The sequence below is a fragment of the Hippoglossus stenolepis genome, chromosome 1, assembly GCF_022539355.2.
Source record: "Hippoglossus stenolepis isolate QCI-W04-F060 chromosome 1, HSTE1.2, whole genome shotgun sequence".
Lineage (NCBI taxonomy): Eukaryota > Metazoa > Chordata > Actinopteri > Pleuronectiformes > Pleuronectidae > Hippoglossus > Hippoglossus stenolepis.
The window spans coordinates 20,936,777-20,953,804 of NC_061483.1; the positions used below are offsets into that span (position 1 = coordinate 20,936,777).

The 17,028-nt window shown below is 41.4% G+C and overlaps 1 protein-coding gene across 3 annotated transcripts in view; it reads left to right on the forward strand.

Annotated features, from left to right (window-relative positions):
- Positions 1-2,035: 2,035 nt before the first annotated feature.
- trpm7 (transient receptor potential cation channel, subfamily M, member 7) overlaps positions 2,036-17,028 on the forward strand; it is a 36,538-nt gene continuing 21,545 nt past the window's right edge. Inside the window, exons 1-10 of one of the 3 annotated variants that reach the window (XM_035153726.1) lie at positions 2,036-2,264; positions 9,453-9,532; positions 10,608-10,646; positions 11,936-12,143; positions 12,492-12,705; positions 13,461-13,585; positions 13,699-13,870; positions 14,680-14,854; positions 16,127-16,250; positions 16,501-16,573. In XM_035153726.1, the coding sequence (XP_035009617.1) occupies positions 2,262-2,264; positions 9,453-9,532; positions 10,608-10,646; positions 11,936-12,143; positions 12,492-12,705; positions 13,461-13,585; positions 13,699-13,870; positions 14,680-14,854; positions 16,127-16,250; positions 16,501-16,573 (1,213 nt within the window). In that variant the 5' untranslated portion in view covers positions 2,036-2,261. The remainder of the gene's footprint in view (positions 2,265-9,452; positions 9,533-10,607; positions 10,647-11,935; positions 12,144-12,491; positions 12,706-13,460; positions 13,586-13,698; positions 13,871-14,679; positions 14,855-16,126; positions 16,251-16,500; positions 16,574-17,028) is intronic. The other 2 variants (XM_035153717.2, XM_035153706.2) reach the window with 2 other exon arrangements.

Consider the following 17,028-nt stretch of genomic DNA (forward strand, 5'->3'; position numbering starts at 1 on the left):
TGCTGTTGTATGTTTATTTTTCTGTCCTTTTGAAACTTGCTCAATGTGAACAGTAAATAAAATCTTTCAGTAGATAAAACGGCACAGCTCTAGAAAATCTGTATACTGCTTTTTTTGGGGGGGTCTCCTTTTAATGACCTAGAAGATGAGTATTCTATTTCATCAAAGGAGCCTTCTTCATTTAGGAGAGCTGGATTCCAAGACACACCCACCGCACTTGATCATGTAGAACGTCTAGGTCCTCAGCATCAGAGATTTCAGACTCGGAATCAAGACCAGGAATCGCCTCCTAATTTTTGCATCCTGTTCTTCATGCAGCATCTTTATGAACATGTCAACCGTAAGTCTGAAATGATTGCGACCAGCCATACTAACACTCTGGATAAAGAAAATCAAAAGCATATTTTCAAATACATATCAATCAGTATATTAAGTATATACCGTTTATATTTTGTTGATCTAGCTTTGGTTAGCTAGCCAGAAAATAAGCTAACTAGCTAATAGCTAGTTAGAATTTTACATATTTCTCAGTGTTGTCAGTTTGCTTAAATATCAGTGGCCAAAGATTCACTTGATGTCTTAGACTGTTGCAAAGGTGAAGTGAAAGTGTTTTTGGCCTGAACAGATCTATTAGTCTGTATGTAGTGATAGCACCACCTACTGCCAAAAGGAAGTAAGCCTCTATTACATACATCGATGTACATTACATTTTTATTGTGTGGTCTACACTTGATGGCTCGGACCGTAATGCGTGGTAAGAGGGCGTGGTCCAGCGCCGCGTGACGGACGCCGGAAGTGACGTGTTTATCCTTCGCGCGATGCACAAAACTCACGCAAAACGGAGCCGTTTCGCCCGGTTCCAGTTTGCCCTCCACGGCCGCGTCAGGTCCTGAGATCGCAATTGCTTGGGCCCGCACAGTGCTGCTCGCAGCCCTAGTTTCTAAATGTGATGCAACCCCTTCAACCGCAGTTCCTTTACTCTGTTACATAATGGAGATGTTATTAGCAAGCTCCCATATGCCCCGGTAGCCTCTTAACATCAAAACCCACGGTTGCAAAATTGCATCTTTAATTTGACAGGACATGTAAAGGGCCACAAAGCATCGTCCCACAGTAACCCCACATGCCACATAAATTCTTGCTAATTCAGCAACTATCGTGTACCCATGTCTTGTCTTGTAATGTTCTTCATGTGTTCTTTGTTGTATATTACATGTGTCACTCTATTCTTCCTTTGTTTTATCTCTCTTTACCCGTATCTCCCCGTTGATCTAATATGTTTAGAAAAGCCCTCATAAGGACTTAAGCAAATTGGCATCTGCTATAAACACTGATACAATAAAATCATAAATACATAAATAGGATTTTTTTTAAAAGCACATATGTGGGGGATGATTAACAGCATAAAACCATTTTATAGGTAGTGACCATAGTGACAAGTCGTGGTTAAATGGCCTTGGACTAACCTATAAAGCATTAGTGGAATTATTTATTAACTAATTATAAAGACAAAAGTTACTGTTTAACCTCGGCGAGTGTCTAATTAGAAAGAGGTGTGGTATGTTTGTTATAATAGAGTAAATGCATAATCTAACAGGGGTTGGAATGCAGGGTACCTCACAATACGATATGCGACACCTGGCCCGCAATACTGATAATATATCACGAACAAGCGATTCTCTGATAATAAATATATTCCAAGAAAGTTTTATAAAAAAAACCTCTAAAAGATGTAAAGTACAGGATTTGTGTATGTATCCAATGAAATGAAACAATGTAAAGAGAAAGGGCTTGAAGACTCATCTTAGTGCCTCTTTAGTCTTTAACAAACACACGAACTTGTCAATATCCGCGTGATCCATCATACCTATGCAAAACTGGCAAAAGTCCCAACTGTTAATAACTAAATATCGATATTTGGCGCCAGCAGCATGTCGATGATCGTATCTCGTGGGTCAGGAGGACAATATGTCTCTCTGGTGTGTTCGTGCGGTGTTTACCAGGGGGTCAAACAAAGCGCACATGTGGCCGCTGGCTCCGCCTCGGCCATGTGACAGTGTGCGGGCTGACTCAGCCGGCTCGTCACGCAGCGTCAGTCTGGAGTCGCACAATTATGAAAAAGCAACCTTCCGTTGGAGCTGCAGCCGAAGCGGATCTCTCCAGCGTCCACCGGGCTCTCCTCCCAAGGCTAACCGAGAGCACCGGCGATAGATGGATAAAAGCCACGACACAGCTCTTCCTGAGTCTCAACGGTGAAGAGAATGGTACGTGACCCGGCTCTCCTGCCTTCTTCTGGGGGGGTTTATAGTCCGCTCAAACAGCCGCTGAGGACCGTCGTCACCGCTCGGGGTATTTTTTGTGAGTGTCAGGTCTCCCCCTCAGTGCATGCTGCCTGTCAGACACCCAGGTCCCGGTGCTGTGAGCGGCGTTAGCGGACAGCCTGGCTGCCCAGCTCAAGCACCGGGACTCGGGCAGAATAAGCCAGATGTACACGGTGACACAGCCGCTAGCGAGGGGTCCCTGAAAACCACACACAGGCGTAACGTTAGCAGGCTAAGTAGCTAGCTTGCTAGCGCTATATGCTAAGCACCGAAGCCAAGCTAACTAGCCGCGGTAGCTGCGGTAGCTGGCTGCTGTTAGCGCTGTCCTTCCCCTCGCTGGACGGTCCTTCACAGATGCACAACAGACTGAGCAGTGTGTGTGACACACAGCAGCTGCGACATGTTGGAGACACACTGTTTTCTTCCAGCTGTGCCAGATGTCCAACAAGACACGCTGTCATTGCCAGTAACAAGTCAATGGCACCTTGAGTGGCAGCCAAGTCTGAGCCGAGTGTTTTTGCCAGGAAGAGTGAATGGGATGTTGAAGTGGTTTAATGTCTCAGACTTAAACATCTGTACACCCACTCACCGCTGTCTGCTGCGTGCTGTTGCATGTTGAATGCAGCAGAACGAGCTGAAGACGCGTCTCTACGTTACCCGGCCTTCTAGTTTTCTGAGGATTTCCTGTCTCTGCACCGAGGAGCTCACCGACCACACAGCTACAGATACAGATACAGATAAATCAGAAGTCTTTGTCACACTGATGTACGTTCACCACAGATCAGTCCTGTTCATTATTTGCTAGTGGAGATGAAACAGTGAACATTCTAAATGAGCAGTTATCACCATTATTGCTGTTTTCATTTTGTTAAAATGCCCTGAAGATGTTATATGCAAACAATAAATGTATTATTGATAAACATAGCCAACACCATATCAAATGTGCAGCACTAACATTAAAGGGAAAAAGCTTTAGTCAGTTTAGCTATTTTTGCCATGAAAATTTCCTGTAATGCAGGTTTAAGTAGAGGAGCGGGGGAAGACAGGTTGGCAACTTGTCATGTTAAAATATCTGCCTTTGTCAAACACACGATTTGGTGACAGTGGATTTAACAGTTGCCAGTCGTGGCCAAAACACTAGCAGCTCTCGTGCTGTCACTGCCTACTGCTCCTTCCTGCATGTTTTCACTGCACATATCAAATCTCCGTTGCTTGCTACACCCGAGTCTTGGAGACTTGTTAACTTTGGTTAATGCTGGACAGTATCGACCAAACCACCACAATAATCACAGTAGTTAAAGATTGAAACACGACAACTTACCATTGGGAAGTTCACACTGTTACCATGACATCTGTGTCTCTTTGAGATATTATTGGGAGAGATGCCATGACGTTAACAGTGGGTCACAATTTATGATTGTACCAATTTACACATTTGTATTGTTGTATCACCCTGGCACTTTGGTGCAGCTAATGAAAAGACGAGTCTAGAAGAAACTGATGGCAACTGCGTTCTGGTCAGAGGAAAACATCATTACCCGGATCTTGGATGATATCTAATCTCCCATTATGGTATTGATATATCTCCCTCTCCTCTACTGCATTTGCTTTTATTCAATGGGAAACTAGAGCGTCCAGAGCCTGTCTTTTAAACCGTCTTATTTCCCACAGTGCTGCCCTGAGCTGGTCACATGCCCGAGCTTACCTCGATAAGGGACACTGTTACTGCCAGACTGCTCTGCACAATTTCAACTACGACTGGTTCATCAGAGTAGACGGCATGATTTGATCTGTATCACCAGGTAGCAAAGCTTTGTTATTGCAAGTCACAGTCTCTTATGTAATGGTGGCTGGTTGAACTGGTCATCGGCTCAGGCCTTGGTGGTCTCAACTGTGAGAAACGGGTTTGCATCACTTTGTCGTGCTCCAAAGTGCACTATAGTACTGTGTGTGTGTGTGTGTGTGTGCGTGTGTGTGTGTGTGTGTGTGTGTGTGTGTGTGTGTGTGTGTGTGTGTGTGTGTGTGTGTGTGTGTGTGTGTGTGTGTGTGTGTGTGTGTGTGTGTGTGTGTGCGTGTGCGTGTGCGCTTGCATGTTTCAGCCTGCAGAATGACTGCGCTATGCATCTGAGCTCTTTTTAAGTGCTGCACAAAGGCAACTGGACTAGCCTGAGGGTCTTGAAGAAGCTATGGCTTAAATGACTGAGACTGACTGTTGTCTCACACTCTCGTCCATTCTTACCATACAAATTGGTCCTAGTTTGTTTATTGATTTTTTTTTTTTCTTTAATTAAAATGTTTTGAATGGAGCCGCTCCCCTGTAGCTCTTATCCAGCCTTATCCCCCCTCAACTGCTTCCCCTTGTAGCTCCTGGTCCGTCACGCAGCTGACTTGTGTGCTCTCTGAACTACCTCTGACTCACAAAGAGCACTGGAGAGAATACCGACTTGGTGTATCTTCTTATTTCTGATGTTGCAGTTACTGTATTTTATGTGTAAACGGATATATAGATTCTTTAAGCAGGGAGATGTAGAAGGCAGTAGCTTGGCAACTGTCCCTGCTGGTATCGCCTAACCTTGGTTGGCTTACACCTTGGTTCTCATTGGCTCACATAACCATGAGAGCCAGATGTTAAGAAAAAAAAGTCATCACATGCTTTACATTACTAGGTTATCCAGCTGCTTGAAGGGAGGACTCGGGATTGCATGCCAGCACGGTATCAGCTCATGCTGTGCAGCCTTTCAGAGCTATGCTCCAGGGGCACAAGTGAAAGAGCTGGAGAGCCATCACACTTTGGTCTCATGATCGCATGAACCAACTTTACTTATGTTTGCTGCCAACTTTACTTATGTTTGCTGCCAACTTTACTTATGTTTGCTGCCTTCCAGGAAGCTTATCTGAAGCCTATGTTGAACCCTTTCCCTCCATTTAACACTATTATAGACAGATATCTTGAAATGACTTAGATGGGGCAAGGGTTGCAGAGTGATGAGGCCTGTGTGTTAATTTGTCTCGTAGTTTGTGATTTTTACCTTACTTTGACCACATCAAAAAGAAGTCTATATATTTATTTTTCTAAGAAATTGTAACATAAATGTTAACATGTTGTTTTGTCCAGAGCTGTGAACCTGAGACATGAACAATATTTACAAAATCCAGACTCATGAGTGCCATGAGATCTTGCACAATAATGTTGTGTAACACTGTTTAGTCATGTTGATTACATATTTGATAATCCTGACGGACTGTGCTGGTAAATCCTACCTGTGTGATTTTGCCAAACTCAGAAATACAGTAAGATGCATCATATCCAGTGCATTTAGATGCCAATTTACACAAAAGTAAAGGTTGGGGGAAAAAGCTAAATATAATGTTGCTCTTTCTGTTTGTTCAGAGAACGGATCTTCTGTTTGGCTCCTGCTCTCAATTTTGTCCTGTTCCCACTGCCACAACTGTAACAGACTTAGCAAGCCAGATGTTATCTCAGACCATATTACGTCAGACAGGGCCAGAGGAATGATGGGTTAACCAGTTAGTCTTGTTGCACTGTTGGGAAAAAGAAGGAAGGAACAGGAAAGGAAGAGCTCAGTTGGCAAGGCTTCTGAGTTCATACTGAGTGTTGTTGTGCGCTGGGAGCTTACAACAGGAAGAGAAAGTGAAGTGATCACATTTAAATCTCGCCATAGACACATCCACTTTCTGCATGGTGATGCAGATGAACATGACCAAACACACACACGTCTACTCATAAACATGGATTGTTGAATTGAATGATGTATTTAGGTGCTGTGTTATATTTCCTATAGGAAGAGAGTAATCATAAAAGCTGGTGCTCTGAGAAAGAAGCCAGAGAGGAAGAGGGAGGGAGGCAGTGAGGAAGTGGCAGTGTGTGCTTTTGGCAGGAGTGCTCAAGAGCTCAAGTCTTTTGTTGCCTGACATTCTCAGGTACCATGGTTACAGGTTAGCCGAGCTCAGTCCTGCTTTATCTCACTCAGTAACACTTTGTTGGACCAAGATGACATTGCAATCTTCACAGTGCATCACTAGAGACCGATCTCCCTTAAGTCACAATGTGTCTCACTCCTGTCTCTGCTCCAGCTGGCAATAAAAGCCTTCACATTACTGTAGATATGGCACTGATTAGGTCACTCATCAATTTACAGGATGGCCATGAAGAGTCATTGTCCTGCTGTATTTCTTAAAATCTGCCCCGCCAGATATTTAAATATTTTGATTATTTTTATCTTGCCATATTGACTTGACATAGACATTAATGGGAGTTGATTGTGCGGATCTCTCCCATTGCAACAACATTAATGCAATCACTTCCTCCTTAACAAGTTGTCTTCAAATTAAAATCCCAATGTTTGTTTTGTTGCTGTAAGGCTTTATATGGAGCTGATTTACAGAGTTTTTATTTTGAAAAGTTGTAAACTTGGGTCTGAAGATTATCGGGTGCTCGACAGACCTCTGATATAGCCAACAAGCGATGTATGAAAAAATAAAGTAAATCATTCAGACTTCACACATAGACTGTAATAAAGCAAATTCAGTTTCATTTTGTGAAATACACTGACATAAATTGTTCTAACTTCACTCTGCACCAAAGACAATATAGAAAAAGCTCTGCACACAAGCAATAAAAAAGTCACTGTATATTGTAATATTTTAGTGTTGACTGTTTTGATGGTGTACTGTACAATACATAATTTACTGTATGTTATTATTTACAGTAAATTATGTACTGGCTGTTACCCTTGGATAGAGCGATGGTTGCTGCTCGCCCGTTCCAGTTTATAATGCTAGGCCAACATGTCCTGCCTCCAACAAATATTCCAAATCCCTAAATTTGGTGGATTTAGGGAAATAAGTGATTTTGATAACTGCGGGTTTCTCTGCACAGTGGTTAACTAAGGGTTCAGGGAAAGGGCCAGCCAAAACATGAATCCTTCTTTAAATGCATGATTATCCCCAATGTGAAGATGATAATTTACATCTACAAATAACATCTCACACATCAGATTATTGGCCACGTTGTAAGACAACAATTCAACAAAAATAAATTGATAGACACACCTGGTGCCAGTTGTAGGCATTGTAGGTCCAGATTTAGAGATCTGTATTGTGTCTCAATATTAGGGGAAGTGTGATTTTACAGTAGATGGCAAACATACACAAACGCAACATTAAGAAAGGACACTGGACATTAATCAAATCAATCACAGCAAACAAGCAGATATATGCACCTGTTCATAAAAGGTGCCAAAGCATTGGAATGGCTGCGAGTAAAAATACACTTAAATTCTAAATAAAGTTACACTATTGACACAACCCTCCTGATATATGAAATAATTCAAATGTAATTTTGTCAAGTTTAAATTAAAAAGTTAAAATAAATAATAAAAGTTTGTTATCATCAAAACCACTTCTTTCCACAAATGTGTGAACACAAGTTCTGGCTTCCATGTGTGAAAAGAGCTTTTTTTAAATAGTTTTGCTTCCCTTATTTTCATCTAGACATCTATTTTATAAATGTTTGTTCTCTTGGAAATTAGTTTGAAAGTAGAGGGGCCTCCTGATGCGCCACTGCAAGAAAAGTTGTTAAGAGAGGTTTTGTGTGTACTGCATGAATCACAGTTGGTGGTGTGTCTTCAGAGGACAACTAGGTATATATCATTGAAGCCTCTGCCCATCCTCTAATCCTCTCCCACACCTCCGCCTCCCTCGTCTCTTTCTCCCCAGCCCAAACGTAATATCTAGTTTGTCTCAGACACATTCATCTGCCCCCTGAGTGGCTTCTTACAGATTAACAGTGGATGGAGTTTGGAGGCTGCAACGTCTCGCTGATCATTCAACTTTTAACTCGCAGCCGGATCTGTGTGGTAACAGCATCGCTGTAGACTTTGAGACCTGTTGGGACATTGCGTGGATATCTTCAGAGACGCGTGTAGTGTAGTGATTTGTTGCTAATAATCCAGCGCTGAAGGGGAGGCTGCGGTGACTGTGGTTTGTCCAGGAGATGCATGAAGGAGCCTTGGTATGTTCCTGTACAAAGCCCTTAAACACAGAGATGAAGAGGAGGATGTCCAGGTAAACACTCAGTGGCTTGCTCTCACTGGTCAAACAGTGGGATTACCCATTGCTATAAAGAAAATTGATTTGTTGTAGCTGCGTGGAGCTAGGGGCACTATGGATGGCAGTATGGACAGAAGAGATTTGACTCGGTATTGAGGAAAAACTGATGGATTGAATCCTACACGTGGGACTTTGTGGACAGTGAAGTAATTATGGTTCTAAACTATCACCTCTGTCTAACCATTCTATTTAACTGTAAGCAAGGACTAGTGAGGATCATTTTCAGCTATCTCCAACAGAAAGGAGCCCAGCTACCTACTTCCCAACCCATTTACATGTACACTATAACAACGTTACTGTTTGAGTTCCAGGAATAGTTGGAAGTCTTAGGTGCGAAGCAGCTGATGGTGTTGCAGTTTTCCCTTCTTTGTGCTGGCACGGATTAATGTTGCTAATCATTCGCGGGTCCCTCTGAGCTCTACTGAGGGAAATGAGGAATGAAGCATTAATTGAAAATTCCTGTGACATAAATCCTTGTTTTGGTAAAATAGTGACATAGAATGAGATTGTTTTGTTACGGTTTATAACCATGTCATGTAGCTTTAGCCAGTGTTCCTCCTGAATTGTGGTTGCCCAATTTCAAATAATGATTTATTTTATTTATTTTATTTATTAAGCCTCTTAACCCCTTTGTTTTCATATACTAAATCCCAGATTAAGGGGTTACAAGCTCCCCTCTGCTCTTTTGTGATGTGTGGAGTTCATTATTTGCAGAGAGAATCATTCTGAACTAAAGTAAAGCATACACTTGCCTATGTATTTTTTATCCCAGTGTTCTATTCACTTGTTTTACTTCTCCTTTTGAAACTACAATGGCAATAATGTTAGCCCTGTTTGTACTAACAATCAGTTACTGTACAGAGGAGCATTGTTTTTAAACATCCTCCTGGGAACAGTTTGTGGCTTTAATTCACCAAATATAATCAAGCATGAATCGTGGACATGAGAAACATCAGCTGCCGTCCACTTATCACAGCATTTTTTTCTCTTTGTTTGCAGTCCCAGAAACCCTGGATAGAAAGCACTTTCACCAAGAGGGAATGTGTGTACGTACTTCCAGTGTCAAAGGACCCCCACAGGTATGTGCTCAGCCGATCTGCAGTCAGCTTTGTGGTGATAACCATGGAAACGGGGTAATTGTACAGTGTGGTGTGTTAAAGGAGGCTCAAACCCTAACCACTACTCTGCAAAGAGTAAATGAGTCTGTTTCTGCACAATTTAAATGTTTATGTCTGTCAATATAATTACAGTGTTAAATGAGGGGGGAGACAAAGTGAAGAACCTGTGTGTCATATTATTTTCCTGTGCTGGCGATGGGAAACCTTATCAATTTATTACACCATACACCTTTATTTGATCGCGTGATATCTGATTCCCCTTATTATTCACAATTTATTTCCTTGTATACTGATAATGTTCTTGGTCTGTGTGAAAAACCGATGTGGATGCTGTTTCTTGTTGAAATGAAGCAAGGTTTTTCTGCCGACTTACTGGAATCTAACAATGCAGTGTTAGAATTGTACAGAAGGCCTCTTATTGGCTTCCAGTCATTCACTGTACACACCAAGTAGCTGGCATTTATAAACCATCAACCAGTTACAAGGAAATTATAAACCTCTATTAAAATAAAAAGTTATTTGATAGTATTTAGTGTCCTACCATTCTGTGTATTTTACTGTTTAGCTACTTCCTTTGTATGTAAGCTATTTCTGTTTTTAGTTATGCTTTCTTCTTCTTTCTTCTAGTTAACTCACCTGCTCTGGGGTGACTCGCTTCCTTTGTTTTCTTTTGCATTAATTATTTGCCACTGGCTTTTCTCCGCTAACTACAGTACGTGCCATTTTTTTCATAAGCTTGTAGATGAGTGGAAGTTGTTAGTGAATAGGAGCCCATGCAGGCCGGCATTTGACTGCGACCAAAGTGAGAGTCCACTTTGAGGTTTCAAAACCCTCTTGGTTAAAGGCCAATCTAACCAGGCTCACAGATAACCTTCCTTCATGTCCTCTAACAGATTTGTCCACCAAGAACTTACCTCTCACTAGGAGAGCTCAGACCATTATAACGGTCTTTGTGCAATTGCAAATGTGTTTTTGGTCTGGAATGATTTTATATTCAAATCAGTGATTGAATATGTTGATTTGAAATTCCTTCCAGATGCCTTCCAGGATGCCAGATCTGCCAGCAGCTGGTCCGGTGAGTACTTGGCAGGTCTTTTGTTTGAATCGTTCTTTGTTACCTGATATGATTAGCCCGAGAGAAATCATGCAAACCAAGTTAGTAGAAAAGCCTGCAGGCAAATTCTTTTTCAGTGTAATTCCAATGAACGCCAGCCCTCCTCAGGAAACAATTAACTTCCAGGCTTTGTGTGTCAGGATGCACATTCTCCCCTGAGGTGGTTTAAAGGTGTTGAGAGAACAAAAAAGCTCCTACTTGTATTAGTGATACTTCCTCCAGTCTTAACAGTCTGTCAAATATTGTCATCAGGGTTTGTTGTTAGGATAAAAGTTTAGATTTTTTTATACATTATATTGCTGATATATTTAATGAAGGAATACAGGCTAAGGATGTTTCAGATGTGAACAATAAAAGTCCCTCAAATGACGAACGTCCAAGCATTCTGTTCACTAATGGTACATTTTTTAATTTCCCACAATAATAAAGAAATATTTACTACTCAAAATATTTTTGTAATTTTTCAAATTAAGTCGACTATCTGTAGACAAAAGCGGGCTTCTCAAGCCAGCAAACGTCCACTTAGTCTAAAATGAGAAAAGTCACTAGCAGATTGTTTAGAATATAGCTGGCTATCTAACATTTGTTCAATAGCTAGCTATATTTTTGCTAGCTAGCTATTAGGCAAATGTTTGCTCAATGAGTTGATTTAATGTTTCCTGTTGACTTGTCTTTAAAGTAAGAATCCTGTAAAATGCTACATTTAATGATTCTTCATTAAATTTTCTATAAACGACTAGACCTAGGTTATATATTTGGTCGCCTTTTAATTGTCTCATATCCACTATAACCAAGGCTCTGTCTGTCTCTGCAGAGCAAACAACGCTAGCTTGTTAGCTGGTTTTTCCTTCCACTGTTTGTATTGGTGACTGGTGATGGATTATGATTATTCATTGCTGTTTGCTGTGAATACAGTCAGGTAGAGTTTCATCTGAATTGTTTGTGAAGATAACAACTTCCACAATCACATGCTGCTTTTACGTCATCAAACTAGGTTTTTGAATGTACAAAAAGTCAACCTCCTCAACAGTTTGCTAATGTATTATAATATTAATATTATTATTATACAATGGACTTATATTTATGAGTTTGGAAGGTGTTCCTCCATTAAATATTTCTGATATAATAAACTATTGTAGAGCTATAGTTGTGAATTCATTTTTATTAAAGTTAGTAAGAATTATTGCTAAAATAAATAGATTTAGTATATTATTGTTCTGTCAATTAAAATTATTCTGTTCAACCTCAAGGTGCTGCTGTGGGCGGCTGGTGCGGCAGCATGTTGGCTTCACAGCCAGCCTGGCCACCAAGTACTCGGACGTGAAGCTGGGTGAAAACCCCAGCCTCACCATGCCCGAGCTGGAGGAGTGGTCGGTGGAAAAACACACAGAGGCGAGCCCCACTGACGCCTATGGTGTCATCAACTTCCAGGGAGGGTCCCACTCATACAGAGCCAAGGTAGGAGGGCAAATTCTTCTGTTGGATGGAAAGTTTTTCATGAAAAAAGAACATTAAGTCTCTTTGGAATAAAACTTAATTTGAGCTTGATTTGATAAATTATTTAGAATTAATAAAGTTATGTTAAACAGTTTTTGGTCACCTGTAATAACTGTAAAGGGAAAGGCTCATTGGAAAAGTCTATCCCCAGTGTGTTTGATGGATGCACATTATTTAAATCTCATATTTCAAACTCTGATTAACTTAATGAATCAGCAGGGATGTGGTTTGTTGTTAGCCAGCTTTTAACGCCTTTTGTGTTTCCTATGTGTGTGTCTATGTTAACGCTTTTCCTTGGGTTTGTGACAGTATGTGCGTTTGTCCCACGACTCGCGGCCGGAGAGCACCCTGCGCCTGATGCTGAAGGAATGGCATATGGAGCTACCCAAGATCCTCATCTCTGTCCATGGAGGAGTTCAGAACTTTGAGCTCCACCCGCGCATCAAGCAGGTGGTGGGCAAGGGCCTCATCAAAGCTGCAGTCACCACTGGGGCCTGGATTCTCACCGGAGGGGTCAACACAGGTATGCAGATATTATTATTATTATTCTTGCAGAAAGTTCATAGTTCCCCTCCTGAATCTGTAGTTTCAGAAATGCTATTGAATTTACAGATTTCATATCCATCTAAATATCGTGAAATTTCAATGACGTAAAGAAAGATGTCTGCCAAGTGACTTTTACTTTCCACATCTGCTCCTTTTATAGAAATAATTAAAGATCCTCTAATAGAATCGCTCACTGTAACACAAAGCAGCAGAAACAAACAGCCTCCGTCGGCGTGATGCGCTGATCTAGCAGAAGTTCTAATACCGGGCTCTAAGCATGTCATTTGGCTGCGTGTGGTGGCCGAGGTGTGTCTGCAGCCACAGCACTGCGTTAAGATGGTGTGGTCTGATCATAGTGTTTAAATCATTACTCACAGGGTCATTTACCCAGAGCAGTGATTATTTGTAATGCCACTCTAGCACTGTGTTCTGTTGGGATGGTCTCCTGGCTCACAAATTACTGCTGAATCCATGAGATCCATTAGCTGATTGTGGTTCGCAAACATCTCTAGGACTAATGCACTAGTTGGGGATTTGCCCCTTAGGTTGTGTTTTGGTCACAGATGCTCTGGTGTTATGACTATGTCTTCTCCCATCCCTAAATTAATGGGATTAACAGTGTCTAGCTCTCTTTTACTGGTCATAGATTTAGGGTTTAAGGAGTCAGAATGTTTTTTGTATAAAATCTATTATTATCTGATCTTCTATTATCGTCTTGCATCCTTCCCGAAGGTGTGGCAAAGCATGTGGGTGATGCTCTCAAAGAGCACTGTTCCAGATCATCAAAGAAAATTTGCACTATCGGGATCGCGCCCTGGGGAGTCATTGAAAACAGGAACGATCTCATCGGCAGAGACGTAAGACACAAATCAATCTTAATTTCCGTCTCATTTTAAATTGTACTCTTCTGAAATTTAAGTCAAAATTTCTATCTTCTTGCCTTTACCATTTTCCAATTTCCACACCGCAGATCATCGCTCCGTATCAGACACTACTGAACCCTCTGAGCAAACTCAATGTTCTCAACAATCTTCATTCCCATTTCCTCCTGGTGGACGATGGGACAGTGGGCAAGTACGGCGCTGAGGTCAAACTGCGGCGGGACCTAGAGAAGCACATCAACCTCCAAAGAATACATGCACGTAAGCAAAGCAGCAAAAAAATCTCTCAAGACAAGCTTTTATATTACTTGAATTGAAACCTTTAATACCATATTTTTTTAATATCTACTTGTAATCTATTTTTGTCCAGAGAAATTTTATTTTAGTCAAGATTTAACCCCCTGTGTTGTTCGTGTAGGTCACAAATCTGTGCCCATGCATCATATCCAAATTAATTTCTGACAAGAAAATCTAAAATTATGCTTTATGTTTTGCTATGCTGTCCTCAGTTAGTTTAAAAAAAATTTGTATTACTTATAAGTATTTCAATTTTAACTTCCCTGAAGTGTAAAAATACTCAGAACTCAGAAGTGAACACGAAGGCATCATCATCCACACTGGAACATAACTCTTCTCTTACCAGTTTGACTGGTCAGACATCATTAAATAGACAAGGAAAATTAATTATTTCCATAAAAGGAAAAATGTCCAGGAAATTTCAAATTCTTCAAAGTTACATCTGCTCTCTAATATTGATTTTAAATCAAATTTATAATACTCAGTTATTTCATAAGAAATCCACAGTGGAAGTTAGTTCAGTCTTATGTAATAGGTGTTTTAGGTTGTTTTGTACTGTTCACATGCAAAGATACTCATGTAGAATGGCACACCCTTGATTTGGCTTTGCCTGTAGGGAACTGTGTGATAACACTGAGTTGGGCATTATCATGTCAACCTCTCACAAACTGTCACTTGGGTGGAGCTGTACTAAGTGAATGAGATTGGAGCTGAAGGTGAAAATGTCACATGAACCCAAACTTTAAGCAAGCCATGTGTTTTGTGTCTCGTAGGTATTGGTCAGGGGGTACCTGTTGTGGCCCTCATCTTCGAGGGAGGTCCCAATGTGATTCTGACTGTGCTGGAGTACCTTCAGGAGAGCCCTCCTGTCCCAGTGGTGGTGTGTGAGGGGACGGGGCGAGCGGCTGACATATTGGCCTACGTCCACAAGCAGACCGAGGAGGGAGGGTAAGACACACATGCAAACACACAGACACGGAGTGGGTGGGGCGAAGACAATTAAGCCTGTGATTGGTGTTTCCAAATATGTTTTTTGAATTTTTATCACTAATAAAATAATAATAGAGAGATTATAGAGGAGAAGGGAATGAATAGAAAAACAGTAAAATTATCCTACTGCATGTTGTTATTAAAAATTTAAGTTTGTGGTTAAATAGTTATAAGGTTTGTAGTGTCGTCTTAAAATCTTTGTGAATGTTGTCATCTTTATCCTGAGGGTTGAATGTTTATGAAATTTTACACTGTACATCTGGACATGGTCGCCTGATGATAATCAGCTGTGCATCCAAAGTCTAATATATCTATGAACAGATTCTACATATGAATCTACACAACCTGAGGGACAAGAGTTTGGGGCCTGAAGCCTTCTGGTTACATTTTTAATTGATCTGCATTCCTATGCAGCTAGCTGTTACTAGAGATTAACCAACATTTTATCTGGGCCTAAAACACCTACAAAAAGTATCATTGTTTGTGCGGAAAAACATTCTACTCGTGTGATAAAGAAACTAGTCTGACTGTAAATGGTGTACAGCAAACAGAGGACGGGAGTCCTGGCCCAGATATTCGCTGTCAACACCGGCTTGGCCATTGTGCACAGAGGCTAATTTCTTTTCAGATGATGGCCAACATTTTAATGGATAAATGCTCAAAAACACTGGAAAAAAATCCAATGTGTGATCACTGCAGGGGATACCCCTTTGGATTCACCACTAGCTTGTGGGGGGGTTTGATGACGATTCTAACACGCGACAGATGCAAAAATGTAAAAACCAAAAGAAAACAAATGTCTCCCGGTAAACAAGCGGTGACATGTCAAGAGAATTTGTGGTGATAAGAGCTGATGATGGTGTCGGGGTGCTGTAAACAAAATCACATGATCTTCACAGCTGACCTAATACGTCACTTCCTGCCTCTGTCTGCTGCACCCGGCTGCTCCACCTCTCACCTGAATAATGCGGAGGGCTTGTTGTTGTTGTGAACACGTCTGTGCAGAGAACCTCCCACTATGTTGTGCCTGTGTGAAAGGAAAACTCTGGGGAAACTCCGGAGCCAATTCTCCAGATTTTACCCGGAGGTCATGTCTGAAAACAGCTAATGACGTGGACGACTAAGAATCTGGAGAGACTCATGCTGGGATGAAACCTATCAAGCATTTTCTAGCGATGTGTGTTTCAAGCAGTGTAACTGTGACCATGTAACAGTGTTCTTTTTCTACAGCGGTCTTCCTGATGGAGTGGAGACTGACATCATCGCAACCATCAAGAAAACCTTCAACTTCAGCCAGAGCGACGCCATCCACCTCTTTCAAACTCTGATGGAGTGCATGAAGAGCAAAGAACTGGTGAATCCCTGCTCTTTCACTTTTTCAATCGTTTGCCTTTATTATCTCATTTAATTTAATCCAGTTTTATTCTGACAGTGAATGCAACAGTTACATAAACTTACATAGAATCCTCTGATAAAATTCCTGACATATTCTGACGGATCAGCCGAAGGTTCCACTGGTAGTTTTCATAAATATAATGTATCACATGGAAAATATCTATGGGAACATGACAGTAAGTGCTATCTTCTTTCTTGGAAAATACCAGATCACTGTGTTTCACATCAGCTCAGAGGAGCACCAGGACATTGACGTAGCCATTCTGAGGGCATTACTCCAAGGTTAGTAGATGCTCGCTCTCTCTCTCTCTCTCTCTCTCTCTCTCTCTCTCTCTCTCTCTCTCTCTCTCTCTCTCTCTCTCTCTCTCTCTTCTCTCCCCCACCCCTCCCTCCCTCACACATAAAGTTGATTCAGTCTATTCATACGCTGACGTTGTTGATACTGGGAGATTAAGGTTTCAGGACTTTGTAGTGTTTTCATTCTGATATAGATATGCTTTGAGAACAGAGTTCCCCCTCTGTGTTCCCCTTTCTTTCTGTTCCTGAGGAGATCGTGTTGCTGGCATTCACAGGGCCGCCTCATTCCAGTACTGTCAGTCTCTGACAGTACTGGAATGAGGCGGCTGGATGTCTCTCAGTCTTATCCCTCCTTCGCTCTGTCCGTCTGTTAGAAAAGAAGTTAGACATTCACCTGAGCAACTCTACCATTGTTTCTGTTCCGCTGTAGAGGGTCCGTT